Source organism: Sorex fumeus, unplaced genomic scaffold, assembly GCF_029834395.1.
Source record: "Sorex fumeus unplaced genomic scaffold, SorFum_2.1 ptg000044l, whole genome shotgun sequence".
Lineage (NCBI taxonomy): Eukaryota > Metazoa > Chordata > Mammalia > Eulipotyphla > Soricidae > Sorex > Sorex fumeus.
Window position 1 is genome coordinate 38,950,670 of NW_026606101.1, and position 13,278 is coordinate 38,963,947.

At 41.9% G+C, this 13,278-nt stretch overlaps 1 protein-coding gene across 1 annotated transcript in view; it reads left to right on the top strand.

The window, feature by feature from the left end:
* Positions 1 to 13,278, top strand: part of SLC24A3 (solute carrier family 24 member 3) — a 679,502-nt gene that overhangs the window by 635,577 nt on the left and 30,647 nt on the right. The window contains exons 14-15 of the mRNA XM_056121654.1: positions 2,697 to 2,811; positions 5,240 to 5,352. Coding sequence (XP_055977629.1) covers positions 2,697 to 2,811; positions 5,240 to 5,352 — 228 coding nt within the window. The remainder of the gene's footprint in view (positions 1 to 2,696; positions 2,812 to 5,239; positions 5,353 to 13,278) is intronic.

Here is a 13,278-nt window from a genome sequence, read left to right on the forward strand (position 1 = left end):
TGGAATGCAAGAGCACAAGCAGAAATACAAAGTGTCTCCCAGGGCCTTGACTTGGGTGTGAAAAACCATCATTCCACCCACCTTTTATTGACCAAGCCAATATCAATGGCATAAGGGACTAGACTACCAATTTTCATATTTTTAATTTTTTAAATAATTTTATTTAACTAAAAATATGATTTACAAAGTTATTGATAATTGAGTTTTAAACCTGTAATATTTCAATACCAATCCCACCATCAGTGTCAAGTTCTCTCCACCCCCATACCACACGCTTCCTCACCCCATGCCTTTCACTGTAGCAGACACATTACGAAGTCCCAGTAGTTGCAACTTAGACCTCATGTTTTCAGTATTGTTAGAGATTCCCCCTTTTCTTATGGGAAAAATAGCAGAAGTCACAAAGCAAGAGAAAAGCACGAAGGTCTCTGGGCAGTCATCTCTTTTGCATGTCACTTCCTCTATCAGAGTCTCAGTTTCATCCACCCAAAAATTCAGTCACTGACCAGGAGACCACACTAAGGTTCTTTCCAAAACTGAAATAATGATTCGTGGGCTGGCGTTGACTGGGGGCTGTGACTCAAAAGAGTTTTTGAGCCAAAGCCATTTTGGGAAATCTAGCCATCCAGAACACATTCTTATTTATAATTCCACTTTTGAAACTGGGCAACAGACCCAATTCAGCAGTTTTGGAATTGAACAGGAAGTAAAATCCTTGACAAAATTATGGGTCTCTCAATAAGTGCTTGCATGTTTGATGGAAATGCAACTTAAATTCTAGCAAATTAAGCTCAAGAGATACAAAATAGTGTTATGAAAATATTACTTTGGAATAATAGAAAATTTATAAACCTGATACAATCGACTTTTCATTATTGACTATCATATTTTCTCAGTCCAAATCTAGCTTTTTCCCTCACACTGTATTTCATCAGTGTTTTTACCTGAAATGGTCATTGACTGTCAGTACTATTCCAGCTTTGAGGGAACTTGTTCCTATCACTGATTCCCAACTATACAGTAGTTTTTCTCTGCAGTCATTCTCTGAACTTCGAACAACCCCTTGGTCTGATATTTGCCTCCTTCTGCACTACTGGAGGTTCCAAGAAGTCTGAGAAATGTCTGGGAGTAAGGGGAAAACAAGGATAAGCAAGAGACCTCTTTTTTCCCAGCCAGTTGAAGAACCATTTCTCTAGTATCAAGACCTAACAGCAAAATTCAGTTGATACCAGCTAGCTGGCAACAGGAGCACCTACTCCTGTTCAAGCCAAGTACCACAGTACCAAATCAGGTTCCTGCAGACACGAGGCTTGGGTTAGAAGGGGAGGAAAAAGAAAAAATCAGAGTTTGGCCAGAATGCCTGTAGTTCCACTTCACAAAAGACTCCTCAGAACATCAAAAATTATTGTATGATCCTGCATCTCACTTTCCTCCCTGGAGAGTAGAAGCCTTTGAGGCTCAAAGCCACTCCAAGTTTAATGCAGTGATGAAAGGAAATGAGACTCATGCTCTGGCTTGAAAGAGGGTGGGTCAGGCATCTCAAGGGATTCACTGAACAGCCCCAAAACTTTGGGTCAGGAAAGCGCCACTGAGACCTTTCAAAGTTTCACACGTCCCTGTCTTTCCATTAGTTGGTCATGGAGGAACAGTGAGGAGCTGTGCTCCTTACAACATCTGGTTTGCATTTCTTGTAACTTTATAGGAAGGGAGAAAGTTGAGGGAGATCAAGTGGCGTTCCTAAAATGACCTCATCATCGCTCCAGCCCTTGCTAATTATCCTCTCCTTAGGCCAACAGACAGGGAATTGTCTATTTTTCCACTTACCTCTATTTTCCCACTCATAATTCTGATTGGCTTCCTCTAGAAATTAGCAGCAAGAGTGGATTCACTTCTATGGGTTTATAATGGAAGTAATGTCTGCGGTATCACCTGCTTGCACTTTTTCCCTGTCCTCTCACTATGTAAAATGAGCCTTGCGGTCTCAGCGGATGCCCACCCCCCCGCCCCCCCACCCGCCCCCCCACCCCGCCACTTCCTAGAACCTGTGCCTTGGGTAAATGCTTCCATAAATCTCAGTTTTCTTTCCTGAGGAATGAAGTCAATCCTAGCACCTACTCCATAGGGTTATTTATAGAATTAAATAAGTTAAAAATCTATGGACACCACTTAACCTGGGGCCTGAGCACAGAACTAAATAGAAGTGACTGGCGTGCAGAAGGCAATCTTCATAGTTATTACCAAGCTTCCAGAGAGAAAGGGCAGGAATAAGCTGTATAAGCTTTTTCCTCCAAGACTGGATAGTGTAAGTTAACCCCTTTCAGGTTCTTAGAAATTTCTGCTAGGCATCTTTGTTCTTGGAGGCTCAAATTCCCTGCACAGTGGTCAGCTCTCCATTCTGGGTTTCCTAGAACTGAGTTCAGATATTATGGCCCTATGTCGCCTTTTCTTAGAAACCATTTTCCCTTCTCAAGCCACGTGCTGATCCTGAAAAGAATAAGTTATAAAGGCCTATCTGGAAACCACGAGCTTCAGAGCTGTTTCCGGCACCCTAACCTGCAGCACCAGCAGCCCTTCCTGCATTCTCCATCCTGTCTCATTTTGAGAGTAGATGCTGTCCTAAGAGCATGTCCAGATTGCACCTGGCAGGTGGGATTTAGGTTGGTGCTCAGCTCATCACTACTTGCTGCTTTTTCCAGGTCACCATCATTGGTTACACCCTGGGGATCCCTGATGTCATCATGGGGATTACCTTCCTGGCTGCTGGGACCAGTGTGCCTGACTGCATGGCCAGCCTCATTGTGGCCAGACAAGGTAGGGCTTCAGATGCACAGAAAGAGAAAAGTTGGGGTTGGGTCCACATGGCAATTACCAGAACACCAAATTGTGAATTGGAGGAATTAATAGAGAACTTCAATGTCATGTTGATCAAAAGACTTCCTGACATCAGTTAATCAGGAAAACTAGCCAGAAGGACCCAACTTTAGGAACAGCAGAGATGGATGAGGCCCTGGGTTGAACCCTAGTACCACAAAACACAAGCAAAGAAAATCATGGAAATTTTCTAGAAAGCAACCTCCTCTGTAGGTATTATAGTCCTTCTTTTATTTAAAAGAGTCATAGAGGGGCTGGAGAGATAGTACAATGGGAAAGACATTTATCTTGTTTGCAGCTATCCCAGGTTATATTCCCAGCACCACATATGATGCCCCAATCATCACCAGATGTGATCCCTGGGCACATAGCCAAAAGTCAACTTTGAGCATAGCTTCATGTAACCAAAAGTTTAAAAAGTAAAATGTGTAATAGCTCAACTGCTGGAGCACATATCTAACATATGCCAAGTCCTACATCAGTCCCTGACATAGAAGCTCCTGGAGTTAGGGTCCAATAACCACTGGATATGGGCCCTATTAAAGAATGAGATCAGAGAGGTAGCTCAACATGCACGTGTACTTTGCATGTGAGAAGACTGGGTTGTATTCCCAGCGCCAAATTGTCGTCCAAGCATTACCAAAAGCAACCCTAAGTACTAAATGAGAAATAGCCCCTGAGCACCCAGTGTGGCACCAAAACTAAAATAAATAAATAAATAAATAAATAAATGTAATAAATACAATGTTATCTAAACTTGCTGAATGCCACATGCCAAATACCAAGCAAAGTCATGTAGGTGCATTTTCTTATTTAATTGGAATTTATAAGTCTGTGATGAAGCACACACTCTTTCCATTTCTTTTTTGCTTTTTGGGTGACACCCAGCAATGCTCAGGGGTTCTCCTGGCTCTGCAATCAGGAATTACTCCTGGCGGTGCCCAGGGGACCATATGGGATGCTGGGTATCAAACCCGGGTCAACTGCATGCAAGGCAAATGCCCTACCCAATGTGCTATCACTCTGGCCCCACATTCTTTCTTTATGAGTAAAGAAATTCATTTTTGGAGGCACAGACTACATAACCTAAGGTTTCCCCAGTTACAGTACCCATCTGCTGACAGTTTCCAAGGTCAATCTTCACATATGGCAGACCCTCCCCTCCTTCACAACCAGACTCACAGTTTCTCTTCTTGATAATTGCCCTAGATAGACATCTATGAGCCCAGCACCCATTCTCATCTCTAGACCTGATCTGTACTAAAGTGTATTTGTTCACAACAAACACTATATGTAGTTACAAAACTTAAAGGAGTGGGGACTGGAGTGATAGTGGGTAGTGGGTAGGTTGCAAGTCTTGCACATAGCTAATTTGGGTTTAATCCCTGGCAACCCATAATGGTTCCCCAAGCCTGCCAGAAGTGATCCCTGAGCACAGAGCCAGAAGAAACCACTAAGCACTACCAAGTATGGCCCCAAAACAAATGAACAACTTAGCAGAGTGTTTTCTTTCCAAAATCACTCAAAATTCTGAGGTTACTGTTTTTCTTGATATTGCTCATTTATTTGGATGAAGAATTGAATGCCGTGAAGACCAGTTGGTTTGATGAACTCATGAGCAGCTTCATAGAACTGAGTTTAATTAATTTCTATAAGGTTGTTTCAGGGTTTTGAGGAGCCACATATGGGTTGTGAACATTTACATTTAGTCAATGATCATATTGGAGGTAAATGGTATCATACTGGAATGGTTGACATTCAAGAGAATGTGAATTTCATGCTGGACAAGATCTGAATGTTAAAAGTAGGTAAAAAGATATTATTGATAACCTTCCAGTTTTGGTTATTGCAAACCACATTGCCCAAAAGTAAAGAGAGAGAGAGAGAGAGAGAGAGAGAGAGAGAGAGAGAGAGAGAAAGCCTGCCATAGAAGCAGGCAGGAGATGGGGGCTGGGCAGGGTGATGGGAGGAAACTTGGGGACGCTGGTGCTGGGAAATGTACACTGGTGGAGGGATGTGTGTTGGAATACTTATGACTGAAATTTAATCATGAGCAGCTTTGTAAGGGTCTATCTCACTGTGATTCAATTAAAAAGTTAAAAAAGAGCGAGAGAGAGAATGTGCATTTCATTCTATCCTATACATTGGATAGAATGGAATATATATCCTGTCCTGTTCATCCCTACCCTTTTCTTCCCAATCTGTCCTATTCAATTTTTTTACAGTTGGTGTCACTCATTGTCCTTAGGGAGAACTAATGCATGCTCTCTCAGGCCATAGACAAAAGCTTGTGAGAATCCCTCATGGGACCTCTGTACTCTCCTGTATCGATCATATCCCTCATTCAAATGACTTCTTGTCCTTGCAGGCATGGGGGACATGGCCGTTTCCAACTCCATCGGGAGCAATGTGTTTGACATTCTTATTGGTCTGGGGCTCCCCTGGGCCCTGCAGACTCTGGCTGTGGATTACGGATCCTATGTAAGTGCCTTTTCTTTGTGAATTCTCTTCCAATCAAGTTCTTAGTAGCCACAATCACTGCAACTTATTTCAGGGAAAAACAATGTTAAAGGAGAAACAAAATTTCTCAAAGTTGTGCCAAAGCCAGTCTTGTGGGATAATTAGGTGCAAGATTGACAATCTTTTATGTAAAGGACCATATAGTAGTGCTTTTGGTTTTGTGGTTTCTGATTCAACTATACCATGCTGTTGTTGCATCTTGAAATAGCCCTATGTGTAAAATGAATGGGCCTTGTTGTTTCAGTAAAACTTCTTTCTAGAGACTGAATTTTAACTTCATTATTTTCACATGTTATGATCTATTATGATTCTTTAAGCTCTTTTTTAACCATTTAAAGTTTTAAAATAATTCTTAATTTATGATATGTCTGTCTATCAATGTCCTCCCGTTGTTCATCAATTTGCTCGAGCGGGCCCAATAACGTCTTCATTTTGAGACTTGTTGTTATGGTGTTTGGCATATTGAATATGTCCTGGGCAGCTTGCCAGGCTTTGCCGTGTGGGCAAGATACTCTTGGTAGCTTGCCGGGCTCTCGGAGAGGGGCGAAGGAATCAAACCCAGCTCAGCCTGGCTGGTTGCGTGCAAGGCAAATGCCCTACCGCTGTGCTATTTGGTAAGAATAGAATTGGCTCATAGCTCCTAATTTGGCAACTCCTACTTTAGTGTATTTTTCACACAAAATAGTTATATTTTTGGAATCAAAGAACAGCACAGTGAGTAGAACACTTGCCTTGCACACGTCTGACCTGGGTTTCATCCCCAGTATCCCTGATGGTCCCCTGAGCACCACCATGAGTGATTCCTGAGTGCAGAGCCAGGAGTAATCCCTGAGCATCCTGAATGTGCACCCAAACCAAACTAACTGTATTGTTGTTATTATTATTATTATTATTATTAAAGAAATGACACAAAATAAAGATCTCAGGGAACACCAAGTAAAGGATGTTGGGAGGACTCATTTGGGTTGAAAGATGTGTGCTGAAAGTAGACTATAGACCGAACACAATGGCCACTCAATACCTCTATTGCAAACCACAACACCCAAAAGGAGAGAGAATAAAAGGGAATGCCCTGCCGCTGAGGTGGGGTGGGGTGGGGGGGATGGGGAGGGGGTTGTGAGAGGGATTCTGGGAACATTGGTGTGGAAGAATGGGCACTGGTGGAGGGATGGGTAAATTATCAGAGTATGACTCTAATGCAAACACAAAAGTCTGCAAGTTTGTAACTGCACCCCATGGTGATTTGGAAAGAAAGAAAGAAAGAAAGAAAGAAAGAAAGAAAGAAAGAAAGAAAGAAAGAAAGAAAGAAAGAAAGAAAGAGAGAAAGAAAGAGAGAGAAAGAGAGAGAGAGAAAGAAAGAAAGAAAGAAAGAAAGAAAGAAAGAAAGAAAGAAAGAAAGAGAGAGAAAGAAAGAAAGAAAGAGGAACAGGAAAAAAGGAAAAAGATCTCTTACCAGGAACTTAGACATGGTCACATGCTAAGGTGATGGCCTTTGTGTTATTTCTTAAGGCTTAACTGATTATTGCTTCAGAAAAATTTCCAATGAGGTACACTGCAGCCCTAGTAGATATCAGCGATCTTTCCCAACTTGCCACAGTGACCTCCCCCTGTTCATGGAAACCTCCGTGCTAGACAGCAACCAAAGACTGAAGAAGACATCGTTATTAGAGATTACTTCTTATCACTGAAAGGAAACATTGTCCTCCAGTTTTTGTACACAACCCAGTGACCCAGTGAAAGCACTTCTCTGAATGGATGCTTGAGAATTACATTCAACTTTCTGTACAGTGAGGCACACAGGAGACAGGTGGAAGACCCACGAAACATAATAGAGATAGCTCTACAGGCTGAGCACATGCTTTGCTCTGATCTCACTGATCTCGTTCTTTGGCCTGCAGAATTTAGGAAGGGCTCCTGGAATGGATAACCCCAATTTCTTGAGTTTCTTGATTGTGTCTCTTTTTATTTATTTTGTTTGTTTGTTTTTGGACCATACTTAGCAGTGCTTGTGGGCTACTGTTTGCTATTGCTGGCTCAATGCTTGGAAACAACGTGGTGCGGGGCTTTGTGTGAGAGATTTATGTCCAGAAAAGTCTACTGGACTTGGAGACTTGTGGAGGACTAGACAGCTATGCACATGGACAGCCATAATAACAAAACTCAGAAGCTCAGATAGCCAGATATATCATTAAGTTCTCTAAGCAATCCTAAAACTCTGTATAGCATGCCCCATTACTTCCCATATATATTGCATCACCAATCAGTGAGATAAAGAAACTCAAAGAGTCACATTCCTTGCTCAATTTTGTTCCCAGACTCTCTGGAAAGATATAAATAATAAGTAACCAGACCTACTGCATGCACACGTTCCACACAAAAGGTCAAATTAAAATTGTAGTTATCAGAATAAATAGTATAGTACTACCATGTTAAAAACAGCCCCTGCAACGCAGTGGAGTTACTCAAACTCCACTGCAGATAGATTCTGCCAACTTCTATGAACTGTCCAAGCAGAAACTCAGGGGTTGGGACTTATTCCATCATATTTCTAATGATCTTGTAGCCATACTCCAAAATCCATGCAGAAAGCAAAGAAATCAGGGAAGTGGAAGCTCATACAGATTATTTTGGGATGAGGCCTGGAAATCAAATATGAGGTATCTGCCCCTGCTACCACCCAGACAAGTAACAGGCTCCCCACCCAGCTATAGTGGGGATCTAGGACATTATTTAAGTATGTGCCCAGGAAAGGCAGAAGAAGCAGTAATCAATAAATACAAGTGTTTTGTATCTATTGTCTGGGGTGTTGGGTTGGAAGTAAAATAAATAAAGAGGGTTTCCTGGCTGATCTTTTATGGGAGCTATGAAGCTGTTGCTCCTTGAGACATCCCTCTCTCTAGTAAGGTTTATCTCTGCCATGCACACCAGCACACACAGGGTTTGGCTGCCCACTTTCACTCTAGCCTTGATGGGGTACCCTGGCCAATCCTATCTCTTTGGGCTCCTTTTATGGGTAACATGTGAGCCATCTTTTCAGTTTACATCTTTTCTATACTCAAACTGAGAGCAATATTATTAATATTGTTTAAACTCTCTCATTAAAGTTGCCTTGCTATTTTATTAAAGTTTAAATCACATTTATTATCTTTTACCATTCTAAAATGGTCTCTTGGATTTTTTATGCCCTCAACTAATCTAAAGCTATTCTTTTTTGTTCCCCTTTTCCTTACTACAAAGGTAGTTATTGGTCTGCATAGGAAATTAGAGAACAGTTTAGAGTAGCACCTGCCTACTAGAAGTTATGAAATGTCACTGGGACAAGGTTAAGAACTAAATTCTGAGTTTTTGTTTCATGTTAATTAATTTAAGTGGTATTTAGCCATATCTGAATTGCAACTTCCCATGAGATGTAGTAGCTTTAGAGTGTAAAACAAGAACCAAACATAATCCAGGGTGGTGGGGAGATAGGACAGCAAGAGTGTGGCCTGCCTGGCACATGGCTGGCTTGTTTCAATCCCTGGCACCCCACATGGCCCCCCAAACCCCTCCAAGAGTAAAACCTGAATACAGAGCCAGGAGCAAATAATGTGCACCACTGATTGACTCAAAAATAAACAGGGAAAATATAAATAATCCAATCCATAGGTAAAAATAATTAACTTTCATTTTTTATTATCACTTTTTTATTGAATCACAATGAGCATCAGTTACAAAGCTTTCATGTTTGAGTTTCAGCTATACAATGATCAAACACCCATCCCTCAGTAGGTGTACATTTTCTACCACCAATGTCCCTAGTATCCCCCTGTCCCGTCTCACCCCTCCTCCTGCCTCTATGGCAGACAATTTCCCTCGTACTCTCTCTCTACTTATGGACATTATGGTCTGCAATACAGATAATGAGAGCCCATCATGATTGGTCCTTCATCTTCTATTTAGAAGCATATCTGTTCTCTTCTTTGTTGTTTTGTGTAGCTAAGATCACACTATATACTTTTATCATGAATCACGACCATCCTGTTATTCGTCGATTGCCTCGAGCAGGCCCCAGTAACGTCTCCTTCATCCTAGTCCTGAGATTTTTAAGAAAGTGCTATATTCAAGGCTCTTTAGGAGAATGAGACCCATCATTGTTACTGGTATTTGGCATATTGCAAATGCGGCTGCGCGGTTCCGGGAGCTGGGTTTTATAGTCTCTGAGTCTTGGCCGTTGATGGGATTACACGGCACCAGGGGACCAGTTGGTGGGTGTGACCCCCACCTACTGGAATTCGGAGGATCTGGGTGAAGGATGCTCAGCCCTGATCCGAGTAGGCTTGGAGATCTCAGCCCCGGGACCCGCTTGCCTTTGTTCCTCTGCCGGTACCTTCATGTGTGCGGAGAGTGGTCTCAGCCTGGTGGTGGCTGATTCTGGAGGTCTTCGGCTGCCGGAGCCCTGGTCAGGGTGGGGAGGAAAGCTCAACCCGCTCCCCTCCAAGGGGCCCCGGCGAGGACAGCCAGGCGCGGGGGCAGGAGACTGCGCTGTTTTCTTCCGGGAGCTGGGTTTTATAGTCTCTGAGTCTTGACCATTGATGGGTTTACACGGTGCCAGGGGGCCAGTTGGTGGGTGTGACCCCCGCCTACTGTATATTTTTATACATTACTCTGTTTTTTAGTATCAACAAATTATTAAAATATTTATGAATATCATTTATAATTTTAGAGGTGTATAATACTCTAGTTGTGCCAAAAGTTGCCTAGTTGTGTTTCTGCTATTGAATACTTTTGCTGCATAAGATTTTCTGTTATAATAATGCCATAGATATCTAATACATCAATATTTTAAGTTTTTAGACATCTGTTAAAAAATGCATAAATCTGCCTCTACATTTAAGCTTAGTTGTTTTGTTTATTTTCTATAGAAAAAGATTTAGGCTTGTTATAGAAAATATTAATTTTTTTAAGTTTAAAAGGTAAAGGTAAAGGCCCTCCCGTTGATCGTCGATTTGCTCGAGCGGGCCCAGTAACGTCTCCATTGGAGACTTTGTTGTTACTGTGTTTGGCATATCAAATACTCTCGGTAGCTTGCCGGGCTCTCCGAGAGGGGCGGAGGAATCGAACTCGGGTCGGCAATGTTGGCCGCTTGTAAGGCGAACGCCCTACCGCTGTGCTATCACTCCAGCCCATAATTTACAGTCATAATTTACAAAGCTGTTAAATTTAACAATTTAAGGTATTCAGTGTTCCAACTTCAAACCCATACCAGTTCCAACTTCAAACCCATACCAGTATTGCCTCTAATTTGAATATAAAGCTCCTTGTTGATGCCTAATTATTTTACAAACTGTCAGAATTCCTTATATTTTCATTTTCCAAATTTTATTCCTGAGGACAACAATACATGATTAGAAGCTTCAGGTTTAGGCTGTCACATCTTTACTGGTACCCCAGAATCCCTGACTTCTTTGTCTTGGAGCACTGACAATGACTTTGTTAAAGTTAATCAGCAATCCACCTGCTGTTATCTTGTTGTTTCATTTGTTTTGTTTGTCTGTTTGTTTGTTTTGGAGACACAGCCATTCTACTTTGGTGTTTCTACCAGCTCAGAGCTAGGAGACCACTCCTGACAGGTACTGGGGGCCATGTAATGCCAAGATATAATTAGGGACTCTTGCAAGCAGAGCAGATGTTCCAGTCCCTTGAGCCATCTCTTCCATCCTCCGACCAACTCTTGTCACAGTTTTAAAGAAGTAAAATGCAGAACTATGTGAATTTTGAATACATTTTGACTTCTCTGGTTTCTAAAATGCAGGTAGAAGGCAGGTGTAAGAAACTTGGTATTCTCCCATGAGGTAATGGGTGTCGCTCCATTCCACCTTTTTCCCCCTGGGCAGCAAGATGGCAGCCGCCTCAGAGCTTTTTGGAAAGCCAGGTATGAGCCGGCAGTGATGGGGCAACTGCTACCTCATGGGAAGGGGGGCGTTCCCGGCTTGTCCTTCACACCCTACCGAGGTCACTAGTTGCCCCCCAACGAGCGGCTCTCTGGCAGGGCCATGGCTCCAGAGTCACAGAAACCAATCTTGTAATTATCTGGCTCTTGGCAGAAATCCCTCCAGGCTTAATAAGTAAAATATCAGAAATTCAAAATCGTGCGGCTGCTATTGCAGCTGTGTGGCATCATATGGTTCTTACAACCAGCTGTCGAAAACAAATTATTTCACAATGACTTTTCAGCAGTTCTGATTGTTGGGTGTAAACTCTAAACAATAATGCTGCATCTTTTGTCGAAATAATGAATGTAATCAAAGTAGATAGCACTGCACTCTCCTCCCGTTGTTCATTGATTTGCTCAAGCGGGCACCGGTAGCATCTCACAACAAATTGTGAGACTTGTTGTTACTGTTTTTGGCATATTGAATACATCACAGGTAGCTTGTCAGGCTTTGCCATGCTGGCAAGATACTCTCAGTAGCTTGCTGGGCTCTCTGAGAGGGGTGGAGGAAATGAACTCAGGTCGGCCATCTTGGCTGCATGTAAGGCAAACCTGCTTGCTATCGCTCTAGCCCATCAAAGTAGATAATTAAGTAGAATTCATCTGCCTCACAGGAATTGGGAGGGGTGGAAGAGGGGTGTATATTGGGGTTCTTGGTGGTGAAAAATAAGTGCTGGTAAAGGAAAAGGTGTTTGATCATTGCATGACCGAGACTTAAACCTGAAAGCTTTCTAACTTTTCCCACAGTGATTCAATAAAAATAAATAAATAAATAAATAAATAAATATAAATAAAAGAGAAAAAAAAGAAACTTGATATTCTAAGTACACTTTCATTATCCTAATCAACCCACAAACCCACATAGACTCCAGGGTATGTAGTTAGTCACTGTCCATCATGTTTCGCTTTTATCTCTGCAGAGATCATAGAGTGCAGTCATAGATATATTTCTCTCTCTCTATCTCTCTCCTTTTGGGCTTTATGGTTTGCACAACAGATACTGAAAGTTATCATGTATATCACTTTAACTACTTTCAATGCTCAGTCCTTGCCCAGAGCAAACATTTCTAATTATTATTGTCATACTTCCTACCACCTTCTCTACTCTAACTGCCCTTTGCCACATACACACATTTGTGTCAAGCTTCCAACCATTAACCAGTTGTCCTGGCACCTTTTTACCTGGTCTTGGATATTAGTCTCATATTTTTTTTATATCCCAAAAATCAGTGCAGTCATTCTGTACCTGTCCCTCTCCCCCTGACTCACTTAACTCAGCATGATACCCTCCATGGTCATCCATTTATAAGCATATTTCCTGACTTCGTTTTTCCTAATAGCTGCATGGTATATTATTTTGTAGATGTACCAAAGTTTCTTTAACTAGTTATCTGTTCTCGGGCACTCATGTTGCTTCCAGATTCTGCTTGTTGTGAATAGTGCTGCAGTGAACATAGGAGTACAGGCAGTGTTTCTGCTGTGTGTGTTTGGGGGCCCCAGGTATATTCCCAGAAGTGGTATTACTGAGTTAAACAGGAGCTCAATTTTTCGATTTTTGAGGAATGACCATATTGTTTTCCATAAAGGCTGAACCAGTCAGCATCCCCACCAACAATGAAGGAGAGTCCCTTTCTCCCCACATCTGCCCACAACTGGTTGTTCTTGTTTTTTTGGATGTGCGCCTGTCTCTGTGGTGTGAGATGATATCTCATTGTTGTTTCATTTGCATCTCCCTGATGATTAGTTATGTAGAGCATTTTTATGAGCTTTTTGGCCATTTGAATTTCTTCTTTGAGGAAATTCATTTCTTCTGTTCATTTCTTCTCCCCATTTTTTGATGGGGTTGGATTGTTTTTCTTGTGAAATTCTAGCAGCCAGGCACCATTTTTTTATTATTTTATTTTATTTTTATAAAG